At 44.4% G+C, this 14695-nt stretch overlaps 1 protein-coding gene across 1 annotated transcript in view; it reads right to left on the reverse strand.

The window, feature by feature from the left end:
* The window catches only part of Abo (ABO, alpha 1-3-N-acetylgalactosaminyltransferase and alpha 1-3-galactosyltransferase), a 14326-nt gene extending 5995 nt beyond the window's left edge, over positions 1-8331 (reverse strand). The window contains exons 1-4 of the mRNA XM_029536545.1: positions 7879-8331; positions 7643-7773; positions 685-754; positions 25-81 (exon numbers count right to left, since the gene is read on the reverse strand). Coding sequence (XP_029392405.1) covers positions 25-81; positions 685-754; positions 7643-7773; positions 7879-7931 — 311 coding nt within the window. The 5' untranslated portion in view covers positions 7932-8331. The remainder of the gene's footprint in view (positions 1-24; positions 82-684; positions 755-7642; positions 7774-7878) is intronic.
* Between the last annotated feature and the right edge of the window lie 6364 nt (positions 8332-14695).

Below are 14695 nucleotides of genomic sequence, written 5' to 3' on the forward strand. Positions count from 1 at the left end.
CTCTGTCTCTCAATGCCCACTCACCTAGTCACAGCTCCTGGGTGACCCAAGTTCTGGCTTCTGAGGTTCACAAACAGGTAGCTGTAGGAAGGATGTGCACAGGGGTAGATGTTCAGGACACAGACCTGACATCGGCTATCTGTCTCTCCCTCCAAATGCATCACTGAATCCAGCACAGTGAGCTCAGATCCCAGTGGAGCTGCAAGATCAGGTGACAGAACTAAGGATGTTCACCCCACTGGAAAAGATGGCAAAGAGGAAGTGCCCTGGGAACAAGGTCTGCATGTAGACAACTATAGATGTTGCAGACAGCCCCTACTCCATGTCAGGTACCTACAACCCAAGACTGTATCAAAGAGTATTTCCTGGCTGTGTCTACAGAAGCTCTGGTAGACATGGCAGTGTCTTGCCCTCTGGGGGCTCACAGCATTGAGAGAGGGCTGAAATCTACCACCCCCAATCCTGTCCTCCTCTCCTTTCCCAGGCCCACCCTCACAGTTAGAGCCAAATGACTGGGTATCCAGCCCCAGCCCCCTTTTGTGGAATCAGACTTCACTATGTGGACAAGCAAAAGCTGTTCATGCCTCTGTGGGTACTGAGGCAAGAGCACCCTCATCATTGCTGTGCTAGTAAGGATGCACACAGCTCAGGCCCCAGTTGTTCCTCATCAGCCTGGGTCCTTACCCAAAGAAGACTGAGACAAGCACTATGAAGGGAAGGATTCCAAGGTGAAGGGAGTAGCATTTCGGTCTTCCTGAAAAACAGCAGCACAGGATCCAGTTACTCACCGGCTTCTGGGGTCTGCCTGTACCCAGGCCTGTCCTGAGATTCAGAGGTCATCCTGTGCCCTGCAGCCACGCTTTCACAGGCAGCCCCAAGCCTGGCTGGAGCTACAGCCCCACTGAGCACACAGAGGGGAAAGAAGGTTGTTCTCTTCCAACTCACGACCCCAGCTGCTCCCCTAAATCTTTGGGGTTCCCTTGGGCTCTCACATCCTCATGCCGCTGAGCACTCCCTCCCATGGTAAACTGAAAAAAGCCAAAATGAATACCTTGCCTGGCTCACAGGAGGCTGGGTCCCACTCCCCCTCTGGCCCCATATGCTTACATCCACAGGGATAGCAACTCATCTTTTCCAGTGAAATGCTCTCATATGAAGGTTGAACCCAGAGGTGGTGTGTACGGGTAGGTCCCGCCACTGACCTATGCCCCCAATACTTCAGATGGTTTTGATTTTTCTCCAAGTTATGCATTCTCATAATCAAGTCCAAATATTCCTAAAAGACACGTGTGTAAATAGTCTCATGTGCCAGCTCTGGAGAAAGCTCAGTGGCTGAAGTTTTTGCCACAGCCATACAAGCATGAGGACCTCAGTTCATACCCCCATAGCCTATGTAAAAACCAGACATCAGGTAATCCCATTGACAAGGTGGGAGAGGAAAACGGCAAAGCCCATGAAAGCTCATAGGCCAGATAGGCTGGCATAGACAGTGAGGAGGAACAGAGGAGACCCTGCCTCAAACAAGGAAAAGGCAGGGATGGATACCCATGAATGTCCTCCGACTGTCACAAGCACACTGACATTCACGTGACATGTTTTAAGGCTTATGTCTAAAAATGCTTACCTCTCCCTGTCCCAGCCAGGAACTTGCCCTTTCACCTACCTGATGTGGCAATTTGTATTTAGCATTTTATGTATTTATTTAGTTGTATGTGTGTGCACCTGTGAATGAAACAGAGCACATAGAGGTCAGAGGTCAAGTTGTGGAGGATCATATTTCTCCTTTTATGATGTGGGTTCTAGGAATTGACTCCATGTCATCACATTTAGCAACAAAGACCTTTATCCCCCAGGGCCATCCCATGTCTTACTTCTTATGTTTTCTCTCCATGTCTCCAAATCCCCCCACAATGGACCAATTGATTTCTAAAAGATGCTAGAATCATATAATGAGAAAGCAACATTTAAACTTTATTTGTTCTCATTATATTCTGCCCACCCCCTTGTACAGTTACTATGTTAGCTATACAGAAATCTAACTGACAGCAGTATTTGTCCAATCTTGAAATAGTTGCTCCTTTTTAATTTTTGGACTGGAGAGATGGCTCAACAGTAAGAGCACAGACTGCTCTTCCAGAGGACCAAGGTTCAATATCCACCTGTCAGCTCACAACTGTCATTACCCCAGTCCCAAGGTATCCAATGCCCTCTTCTGGCCTCCACAGGCATTAAATACACATGGTACACAGATATATATGCAGACAAAACATACATACACATAAAATAAAAATAAAAGATGAAAATAACTTTTTCCTTGGTTTTTTGAGACAGGGCTTCTCTGTCTCAAACAGATCCACCTGCCTCTGTCTCCTGAGTGCTGGGGTGCTGGAATTAAAGATGTGGGCCACCAGCATCAGAAAAGAAAACTCCTTTGGAGTATAATTTCTATCTAACAACATGTGCCCATTTTAGTTATAGTTTGATAAGCTTTGAAAAATCCCCTCCTGCTGTCTGTGCCTCCCTACACAGGATACATGAGACACACATGCCTCTTGTCTGTCTGTTTAGACAGCACGATGCTGTGGAGACTCACCACAAAGTCGAGTGAACCCTTGGAGAATCACTGGGGTTTGTGGTCTTCCAGCCTACCTGAGAAAACTGCGCCTCAGGATCAGAGACACCCTACCTCAAAGGCATTGGTAGGGAGTGATAAAGAAGGACACCTGATGCCTTGCACTGGTACTCATAAGCACACACACGTGTGCGCGCATCCATGCACACACACACATCCATGCACACACTCACACTCATGCATACACACGCCTTTCTTAAAAAGCCACCGACTGAAAACCCCAGCATGAAAGGTGACAGGCTCATGAAGTCCCACCTCTATCTAAGCCATTGCTCACTCACAGCTGCTAGGGAAGGGAGACAACACCTGAGAAGCTGCTCATGCTCCCATAGATGACCCTACATCCAAGCACATACAGGCAGATGCTCCCATAGATGACCCTACATCCAAGCACATACAGGCAGATGCTCCCAGAGATGACCCTACATCCAAGCACATACAGGCAGTATTAAGTGGACTAAATGGGTTTGAAAAGAAGCACACTTGTGTGGAATCTTGTGTGGAATGTGGCTGCAGGCAGCAGGAGAAGAATAGAGGAGGAGCCCCAGAGATTTGATCAAAATATGTATATGCATGTATGAAATCTTCAGACAATAAAAAGCAAATCTAAAATAAGACCAATTATTTTTTCTAAGCAATCAAGCTGATGAGACTGCTCAGCAGTTCAGAGAGCACATCGCACAGCAGAGGACCCAAGTTCAATTCTCAACACCCCCTTAGGTGGCAAACAATCTCCGGTAATTCTAGCTCTAAGAGGGTCCACTGACACCTCTGATTTCCACAGGTACCTGTACACATAACCACACACAGACGCATACGCATTCACATAATTTTAAAATAATAGAACTAAATCTTTAAACCAAAAACCACTTGACTAGCATGTGGGTCTAAGACTGGACTGTGCATCCAGTCGATGGAGCTGTGGTCAACCCGACTCCAACCTGCACTGACAACTGTGACTGTGTAATACACCTTGGGGGTGGGAGGACCATTCCTCCAGCTGTGCTTTTGTTTTTCAAAATATTTTGGAACCTTTGAATATCTGTCTATTTTAGAACCTTTGAATCTTCATATAAAGTTTAAAGTTAGTTTGTTGATTTCTATAAAAAAACTCCCCCTGGAGTTTTGCTTGCTCCAACAAACAGCCTAGGCAGAAGGCAGCTCAGCAGCATCAGATCTTCCCACCTCTGCATGTGGTGCTAGCATTCAGGTCTGTAACCAATATTTAACTATATAGACGTTAGTGCAAATTGGATACGTTTGTCCCTAAGCACTCTTGTTTTCAGATGTCTCTGAAAATGACATTATTTTTATTTTGATGTTTAATGAAGTCCTAAAAGTATTATGATAATAAAACCAATTTAGGCATTGACTTTGGTTCATGAAACTTTGTTCAACTGACTTAGTCACTAAGCCTGTCACACGTAAAGAAATGAGACATGAAAACACAAAGGATCAGGGGAAACTGGGGCCACACCACAAAAAGGGGACACCAGCAGGGGAGCCTGCAGAAAAGAAAGTCAGAAAATGAACAGCAGGTGTGCAGTTTCATTTAAGGCAGAGGGATATTCTTTCTTGTTGATTTGAAAAGAAGTGATGACACACTGTAACATATATAAATGAACATTCATGACATGAAACCATAGATAAACACGTATGGCAAAATTAACAAAGACAGAGGAAATAGACATAGACAAAAGAAAAATGGAGGTGGGTGGCTACAGTCAAGCTAAAGGCCTGGGAGGGACAAGACTCCAGATTGAGAAAACAGAAGAGAAGTCTGCAGTGACCAGCTAAGCTCCCTTCTGATGCCACCACGAACAGAAAAGGAAGAAAATTATATCCAAAGTGAAGGAAATAGACTGTAAAGATGAGAGCAAACTTTAGCGAGCCAGAAAGAAACAAAGACAAAATCAAAAATCCCAACGTTAATTCTTTGAAAACGTTTTTTTAAAAACCCAGGAAACAGTAGCTGAGAAATGAACCAGGTAGTGGTGGCTCACACCTTTATTCCCATCACTCAGGAGGCAGAGACAGGTGGGTCTCTGAGTTCGAAGCCAGCATGGTGTATAAAGTGAGTTCCAGGACAGCCAGGACTACACAAAGAAACCTTCCTGGAATAACAAAAACAAACAAACAAAAAAGTTTATGAAAGATAAATGACTAAAATCTAAATGTAAGAGCAGCACCCATGCCAATCGAAAATGCTCAGAAGAAAACGTGAGTCTCCATGACACTGAAAACATGAGTCTCTGTGACACTGACTGAAGCCAAGATGCCCCAGATGTGATCCCAGATGCATAATCAGAAAGGGGAGATAACTGCAATCAATAAGGGCTTTGAACATCTAGCCTCCAGGAACAAGATATGCTAGGGGGAAGGGGGCAATTTCTCGTGATATATCTGCTTTCATACATACTTTGTGTACATTAAGATTATAGGAAGAGCTAGGCATGTTGGCACAGGCCTTTAATTCCAGAATATATATATATATATATATATATATATATATATATATATATATATATATATATTTCTCAAAACTGAGGAAATACAAAAGGGGAACCCTTAACTCCTTTAAAAGGCAAAAAAAAAAAAAAAAGTTACCAGGCATTTTACCAAAAAAATACAAATGCTTAGACTTTAACTCCTTTAAAAGGAAAAAAAAAAAAAGGTTACCAGGCATTTTACCAAAGAAATACAAATGCTTAGAGTTATTCTTAGGAAAGCACAGATGAAAACTAGCCACAGCTGGGTATGGGTCTCTGTGAGTTACAGACAAGCAGGGCTTCCCTGTTCTTGTGCTGTTTTCTTTAATTATCACCAGGCATCAATCACTACTTCTACATGCGATGAAAAGTTAGTATGTTCAGCCAGGTTCTGAACAGCACATCTCCTCACGGAATGATCACTCCCAAGATGTTCACTTAGCCTTCTTATCAAGCACTAAGGAAACCCAGACAGAAAGGAAGAACCAACAAGAAGCCACTTTCCTGGTTGGTCCAGGAGCCTGCACTTTCTAAGAAGCCATTCCCCACAGCACCCATGCCCAAACAGTTCACCAGCCAGCACTGTGTGTCAACCCCAGGCTTACATCCTCAGGAGGGAGTGCTCTCTACCTCCCAGCTCACTGCACCAGCTTATCCCCTGCAGTGGCACTTCTCATGGCACACTTACTTCCTAGGTCCCCACACACCAGACCTCTCACTTACAGGGAAACTCTTGTCTCCAAGCCTATGTCCTGTTCCTGCTCACTGTGGCAGGCATACTTCCTGGTCCCTGCCTTGCTCATACCAACCAGTGTTCAGCAAATTTCACTGGGAATGAACAGAGACTGAACAATGGGAGTAGCCTAAGGACAGGCGCTAATTTGTCGAGCTCTTCAAAAACCCTGAACATTTTAATATTCAAGGCAATTTGTCTTGATGCCTTAAAGATGCCAAGTCATCTGTTCCAGGCTTGGACCACATCATGAACTGGAGTCTCAAGTGTATGGACGTCCCCTGTTAACATAGGAAGGAAAGGTGACAAATGGAGGACAGGGCAGAGGGATAAAGAAGGGACAGAGAAGAGCCTAGGAAAGCAACCCCAATGTCAGGAGCAAGGCTTGCAGTTCTATCTCCACGACTCTATTCACCCTTCACACTGTGTCTCTCCAAACCTTTTTCCCCATAGCAACAAGGAAGCATCTTATCCCTTCTCGCTCCTACTCTGAGTGACTCCATATTATATAAATCAGGGGGGTTATGGTTGGTTGGTTGGGTTAGTTGTTGTTGTTGTTGTTGTTGTTGTTGTTTTGCCAATGCTTTGCCATAAGTGGCTCCATCATCTGTCCAGAACCACCCATGTCACAGAATGACAAATGCCTTATTCCTCGAAATAAAAAGGAAGTAACTCTATCACCCTATAAGGATATGGGTGTGAGTTGACTATGGGTTTAATAAAATCATACCTAGGAAACTGAACTATGGTAGTTTGGATAAGAATGACCAACAAAGACTCATATTTGAATGCTTAATCACTAGGGAAGGGCACTATTTTAGAAAGATTAGGAGCCAGGCGTGGTGGCACTCCGGAGGCAGAGGCAGGTGGATTTCTGAGTTCGAGGCTAGCCTGGTCTACAAAGTGAGTTCCAGGACAGCCAGGGCTACACAGAGAAACCTGTCTCGAAAAACAAAAACAAACAAACAAACAAAAACAAAAACATTAGGAAGTGTGAGTGTGGCCTTGTTAGAGCAGGTGTGGCCTTGGAGGAAGCTTGTCACTGGGTATGGGATTTAAGGGTTCAAAATCCTATGCCAGCCCCAATCTCTTTCTCTCCCTCTGCCTGCTGCCTGGGGATGAGGATGTAGCTCTCAGATACTGCTCAGGTGCCATGTGTGCCACCATGATGATAATGGACTATAAGGCTCTGAAACTGTATGCAAGCCCCAATGAAATGCTTCCTTTTGTAAGAGTTGCTGTGGTCATGGTATGTCTTCTCAGCAATAGAACAGTGACTAAGACAGAAGTTGACACCAGAAAACGGTATTGCTATGACAGACCTGACCATGCTGCTTGTTGGCTCAATGTGAACTCTATGGCTTTGAACTAGAAAAAGTGATTGAACACTTTAAGGGGATTTAAAGTGCATCTGAGTAGAAGCAGGGAAGACAGCAGCTGAGAGTGATATGAACTATGAGAGCCCAGCTCATGTTTCAGAGGGGAAGAATATTGGTGTATGGCCTGAGGACCATTCTTGAGATATTCTGGCAAAGAATGTGGCTGCTTTGTGCCCTTGTCCGAAATACATACCTGAGGTTAAATTGAAGTGTTTTGGATTAATGGTGAGGAAGGGGAGATTTCAAGACAGCCTAGTATTGACCGGGTGATATGACTATTAGTAATCACTTATGCAGATCGATAATGAAAAGGAAAAATCTGGACAAAGAGAAATACAAAATGTCCCGTGTGAGAAGAAGAGGAGCACCCGGAAGGTGTGATGCGCCGCGGGTAGGGGAGGATGCTCACCGGACCTGCAGGGATCCCCTCTGCCCTTCTCCCTTCCTCTGTTCTCATTCTGGGTGTGATTCCCAGTTCCCTGCTGAAACCAGAAGCCTTTCCAGGAGGATGCATGCGACTGTTCTCCCATCCGGATGGGACTAGAAAAAGGAGAGAAGAGTGGAGAGGACCAGACTTGCCTGAGGCCTCAGACAATAAGCAAAGCAGATCCTGCAGCTTACCGCAGCCCTGCTGGAGTCACTCACCCAATCGCAGATCTATCATCGCTCTGGCGCACCTGCTCCAGCTCCTGCCCCATTCCTCTGCTGCAACATCCGAGTCCAACGCCCGAAGGAAGTAGGCAGGGAGGAACGCGTCCAGGAACACAGGACCCTCCGGCACCCGGAGCTTCCTACTGACCACCGTTCCGCAAACAGGACCCACGGTAGCTGCTCCAGAGGTCCAGGTGGTGCCAAGAAACCCCGCCCCTCCCGGCCTGTGGAATCCAGACCATTGTCGTGGGACACACAAGCCCATGCTCCTACCCCATTGGTCCCACTCCTGAGCGACCTGAGCAGTTCCTTCCTAAAGAACCTCAGCTTCCTGCAAGGTCATTAACATTAGCGGCTGGTTACACACCACAACTTCAGTTCACAGGACTCAGCAGCACCCCTCTGCATCTCCGGCCCTATGGTCCTGTCCCATGACCTAGGCTTTGTCCTCTGTGTGATAGAGCCTCTAGGCATGCAGGGACACTACACCCTACAGGGAGGAGGACCTAGCATTCAAAGACCTTGGTACCAGCAGGTGCCCTATTCTGGCTAGTACTTCCAAGGCTATTAGAGACCTGTTTCTTCTGCTTCTTGGCAGTGTTCTCCTCTACTCAGCAGGTGAGTACACAGAATCACCCAGAGGTGACAGGGTCAAGCAGAATGGAATTTGGTGGCCCCACAACTTGATTAATTTTTAATCCGTATTTCTTTTTCCTTTTTTTTTTAAAAAGATTTATTTATTTATTATATGTAAGTACACTGTAGCTGTCTTCAGACACTCCAGAAGAGGGCATCAGATCTCGTTACGGATGGTTGTGAGCCACCATGTGGTTGCTGGAATTTGAACTCCGGACCTTCGGAAGAGTAGTCGGGTGCTCTTACCCACTGAGCCATCTCACCAGCCCTTAATCCATATTTCTTACTCTCCTGTCTTCTAATGGCTGTCAGCCTTCATACTCCCACTCCTGTTGGACGTGGGACCTACAGCCTCAATCTTGATCTGCCTACTGTGTGCCAGAAACCTGGAGCCTTAAGACCATAGCATATCTCACCATCAACCTTCACTTCTCTCCTAGCCAGCCACTCCTTCTCAGGCTTCTACTGCCTGGTTGAGAGCTAGCTGGCCTGCTCACGAGGGAACTGGATACCAGCCAAGCAAGTCACAAGGTTCCATTCTGCCTTCTCCCATCACGTGGCACATTAGGAGAAAGAGACCACAGTTTATATTTAAGATATCTCAAAGCTGTCAAGATACCTGTCCATCCCAGCCTTCAATATAGAGTCAATAGAGCAACATCAAAATCCTATCAAGTTATTTTGTAAGTATCCAAAGACTGATTGTGAGCTGGAAAGTTGTCTCAGTTGGTAGTGTGGCTTTCCTAAGATGCACAAAACTAGGTAGATTGCAGCACTTTGCAGGTGTATGATGGTTTGTATATGCTGGGTCCAGGGAGTGGCTCTATTAGAAGGTGTGGCCCTGTTGGAGTAGATGTGTCACTGTGGGTATGAGGTTTTTTTGTTTGTTTTTTTGTTTTTTATTTTTTTTTATTTTTCGGGACAGGGTTTCTCTGTGTAGCCCTGGGCTGTCCTGGAGCTCACTCTGTAGACCAGGCTGNCCTCAAACTCAGAAATTCTCCTGCCTCTGCCTCCCAAGTGCTGGGATTGGGTATGAGCTTTAAAACTCTCATCCTAACTGCCTGGAAGCCAGTATTCTGCTAGAAGCCTTCAGATGAAGATGTAGAACTCTCAGCTCCTCCTACATGATGCCTGCCTGGATGCTGCCATGCTCCTGCCTTGATCCATGATCATGGACTGAACCTCTGAACTTGTAAGCCAGCCCCAATTAAATGTTGTCCTAATAAGAGTTGCCTTAGTCATGGTGTCCGTTCACAGCAGTACAACCCTAGCTAAGACAAGGTGAATGCAGGAGAATCACGATTTCAAGGCTACCCTTGCCTACCTAGTGACTCCAAAACCAACCTCAGATAAGACATTCTGTCTCAACAAAAGACTGATTTTAAATGTTATGTAGGGAAGCAAAAAGTTCCAGGACAAACTACATAGTGGTGAGGGATAAAGCCTGAGGACTCACACTACCTGAGGGAGCATGGAATTTGAAAGACTGAACAAATAGGTCGGTGGGGCAGAACAAAGAGCTCAGAAATAGACCCAGAAATGTCAGTGCACTGACCTTAAGCAAAATATTGAGGTCAATATTGTGGAGAAATAACGTATCTTGATCACTTGAACATTCACATGCAAAACAAAGAAGAAAAACACTACCCAGACTTCATAAAAGTTAATTTCATACAGCTCACAGACTTACATGCAAATCAGTTACTAAAGTTACTCAGTTATTCAGGAGGAAATGGGGACCATGAAAGGTTTGTTTTGGTTTTTAAATATTTATTTATTCATTTAATGTATGTGAGTACACTGTTGCTGTCTTCAGACACACCATAAGAGGGCGTCTGATGTCGTTACAAATGGTTGTGAGCCACCATGTGGTTGCTGGGAATTGAACTCAGGACCTCTAGAAGAGCAGTTCGTGTTCTTACCCACTGAGCCATCTCTCCAGGCCTACCATGAGAGTTTTGATGTTGATGTTTTAGATACAACACCAAAGACAGGTTCAGGAAAGAAATGACTAAAAGCCACCCTTCCTTAAAATTATATTTTTCTGCTCTAACAAAAGAGCAAAAAGACAACCCATGAACTGATTGCAAAAGACATTCTCTGATGGACAGTCATCCAAAGTACACAGAGAATTCATGAGATCCAGCCACATAAACGCTGCCAGCCATCTGTGGTTAAACTTAACTGTCAACATGGTGAAATCTAGAATCAACTAAGACACATCTCTGGGAAGGCATTTCCAGGAAGTATTAACTGGGTGGACAACAGCTTCCTGGCGTGGCCCAAATACAGAGGGTCCAGGGAAAACCCTGGCTGCACACTTTTCTCACTTAGCTTCTTGCGGTAAGTGTGCCTCTGTCATGGCTGCCACTACCACCAACACCACTTGTTGTCAAGAGCCTCATCTGAGAAAGAGACCTATTTTAGTGGCTGCACTGTGAGCATGACAAAAACTGCCTGAAACCTACCCAGACCTTCCTCAATGTTAATGGTCCTCTCAGAATCTTTTGTTGACATTCTTTTTTGGTTGCCTTACAAAGGTAGTAAAAAAAAAAAAAAAAAAAAAAAAGACAGGGGTTTGGGGTGATTAAAAGCACTGACTGCTCTTACAGAGGTCCTGAATTCAATTCCCAGCAACCACATGGTGGCTCAAAACCATCTGTAATGAGTGTGTCTGAAGAGAGCAATGGTGTACTCATATATATCAAATAAATAAAGAAATCTTAAAAAAAAAAAAGACAGGTGGTTGCTCAGCCAACAAAAAACATTTTGTCTGCTATTGGCAAGCGCTGAGAGCAGGTAGGCTGATTTGCTTTAGATGTGGGAAGCCAGGACACCTGCAGAAGGACTGACTGACTGTACAGATGCCTCCTTGGCTCCCTGACAGGCTAACGGTAATTTTAACATGCCAGTTCTGCACTTGTTGGCTAATCAGTGGAGAACATGTTTGATAAAGATTGACAGCTCCTTTCTTCTATGCCTGTGGCTCCAGAAATAACTACAGTTATCAACAAGTCAGGGGCACATACAATGAACAATGAAATGTTTCATCTCTCCAAGCATCCACCTCAGGGGGTGCAGGATTAGACCTGCCAGCAGCTGGAAATATGATTCTTTCAAGTGCAGTGGGCATACAAGCAGTGCCTACAGAAATTTGAGGACCTACTCCCCAAGCCCAGTGGGATGGCTTGGGGGGAAGGTAGTATAGACTTAATGGGGGTTCCTGCTGTCACTGGTGTCGTTGATGAAGATTTTACTATAGAAGTTAAGGTACTAATGTCTTCAAGAGGAATGGTGCCTGTTGACAAGGAATGCTCTATTCCTCAGCTGCTCTCACTACTTTATGTCACCATGAACCAAAGAATTTCATATAAGAATTCCAGGGGATGGAAAGTTCCATATCACGTGGTCACTGAAGCAGTAGTTGGTTAATCCGCTCTAAACTTCCCAGCTGGTGTTCATGAGCTCCTCACTACCTGCCCAAATGATTTGGATTCAGGAATGAAAGACACACACACACAGCCTTCTATTTTAATATGCCTTAAACTGCTCAGTGGCTAGACACTTCCAAATCTCCCTGCAGTCAACACACTCACCCCTCTGATATTCCTGAATTATCACTTATTAAAATCTATATTCTATTGGCCACCACAGAGCCAGGCCTGTAGCCTTCATGGGCCACTATCCCCGACTCTTACATGTTGGCCATCTCTCTGCCCTACATTCCTCAGGCAGGATTCTTCTCCTTTCCCGGCAATGGTGATTCTCCAACCTCCTCCTTCCTGGTGTTCCCTTGCCCAGGAAACCTAAAGTCCCACCTCTGTCTCCCCGCCAAGCCATTGGCCACCACAAACTTTATTTACCAATTAGAGCCAACGGGGGCAGGAGCCCTCAGCATCTTACAGGAGACGTGCAGGTTCCTGTGTGATTTGGGAAGCTGAATTAATACAAATAGCATTAGAACCAATCCACAACAGATCACAGCACATTTCTAGGTAACAACCCTCTTTAATTCTTTACGTAAATGTTGAAACCTTGTCTGGTCTTACCGATACTGATGCCACAAAAATGTCATACTCTGTCACAGTCCTCCACTTTGATTGATATTGGTAATGGTATTGATATTGGGTCCCCAACTGGGTGAAAACAAGGAGTTCTGAATGCTAAAATAGAGAAGTCATAAAGGACATACAGAATCTATACAGCTGTTTGGGGCAGATATTCCTGTGGGTATATAGGTATGAGATTTGTTGTCTCAAAGACAGAAAGTTACTGTCCTTTCTAATAGCATTAAGGTACCTAAGACCCTAAGACTGGAGGAAATAAAGAAAGTATAGTGCTAGCCCTTGAGGTTTTGGGTCAGTTTAGGATTTCCAAATTTATTGGAATGCGATGTGTGCTTTTCCCTACCACAGTGTTGACTGATCCCTGTTTGTGTTGATCAGTGGCCAACAAAAGAAGGGCATGGAACATCTAAACCTATTGCTATAGCAAGCACTGGATATGGGGCATAGAGAACCCTCCAACATTCCTTGGACTCCTCCCATTTTCACCAAACCAACAAAATCGGAAAAATGATAGTTACTTCAGGACTTGCATGCAGCACACGGATCTTTGCAACCAGGTTTGTTTGTTTTTCTCCCCCACACCCACTCCTACAGATTAGCCTCTTATCGTGAGAGATTTAAAAGAATGGGTTTTTTATATATATATTCATTAGCCTAACAGGATAAAAAACAAATGTTTACCATTCTGTGCCTGCTTTCTCAACAATACATGACCTCTACAGGGAGATAGTAGAAATGTCTTTCTTGGGGAGTGATTAACAGCTCCAACAAAGGTCAAAGTTTCATTGCCCTCGCAGCAAAAGTGCCTTAAAGATTATGTTATATATTATATACATAATATTCTTTTTACTTACAAAAGAAATCCCCACTGTTCAAAGATTTCCAGTATGTTTTGAAAAGGTTGTTCTCAAAATCACACCAGAAGAAAAAAATAAATACCACCCTTTCAATAGCTGATATATATTGTGGATGCATGTACTCTACCTATACCCTCAAAAGGGACAGCTTCAAACCTCGTCCTTTAAAACATGAGATAATTTTCAAAAGCTATTGTGTGATATTCACACATTTCCACAGCTAAAGGCCACCCCCCTTTTTTTGATATTGCTAATAGAGATTCTGACTGAACCTCTATGTATATCTTCAGTGCTAAATCTCATGCCATTGTGTAATGATTAAGAAAGCTTTTCAAAATATTGAAATGACAAAAGCTGATTATAACTTAATTGTATACCTTTATATTTTGAACACACTTGGATATCCTACAGGCATTCTCGTGCAATTGACCCCTGAACAAATTTGGCATCTCAATCTCAAAGATCTTTTACAGTGTATATTGATTTAATTTCATATTGCATAAGAAAAGGGTGTAAATGATCAATTCAGTGATGAAAAACAAGAAGTTATTGTCCTTTGGGTGCCTCCCAATTTACTTCTTTATATGTTTTTGGTCTTCCATAACCAACACAATTACCCTCTTTTACGGGATAGATCTTACATCATTAGCCAAGGATAAGAGTTTACAACACCCACAGCACACCTCTTTTGTTGTTCCTTATGGCTCCTTCCTCTTTCCCTCTAAGTGGTGTAGTCACACTGTTTACTAACCTGGGTTACAGCTCAAGGAACGTTAAGCCATTCCCTCTGCCTTGCTACATTTGTCATTCTAGTAGTTTCTCACATGAGCAAAACAATAATAATAATTCTGTGGTTTAAAAGGGGGGGGACATTTCCTCTATATACCTACCCCACCCATGCCTTGCCTTTGTAGGAAAAAATACTGAAAAATCTGCCGAGGGCCAGAGCCCCAGCCTTTCGCCCACCTGCTTGTCCTCCCTGCCTGCCTCTAAACCAGCTGCCCTGGCACCTGGGCAGCCTTGACCTGCTTTTCTCTTCTGTCTTCTGAGAGTTTACCCACCAACCAAGATTGACCTCCAGTCCTCCATACACCCCTGATTTTCCTGTCCAGGTCACTTCTTTGCATTATCTTTGATCCCTTTCCCCAACAGCACCTCAGTAGACTCTTGGAGCATCCCCACCCCCAATCCCGCTACCCAAAAACTTGAAAGCAACTTGTTTTCTAACCCAACCTCAACCTCATCCAAAAG

Source organism: Mus pahari, chromosome 3 (genome assembly GCF_900095145.1).
Source record: "Mus pahari chromosome 3, PAHARI_EIJ_v1.1, whole genome shotgun sequence".
NCBI classification, from domain to species: domain Eukaryota; kingdom Metazoa; phylum Chordata; class Mammalia; order Rodentia; family Muridae; genus Mus; species Mus pahari.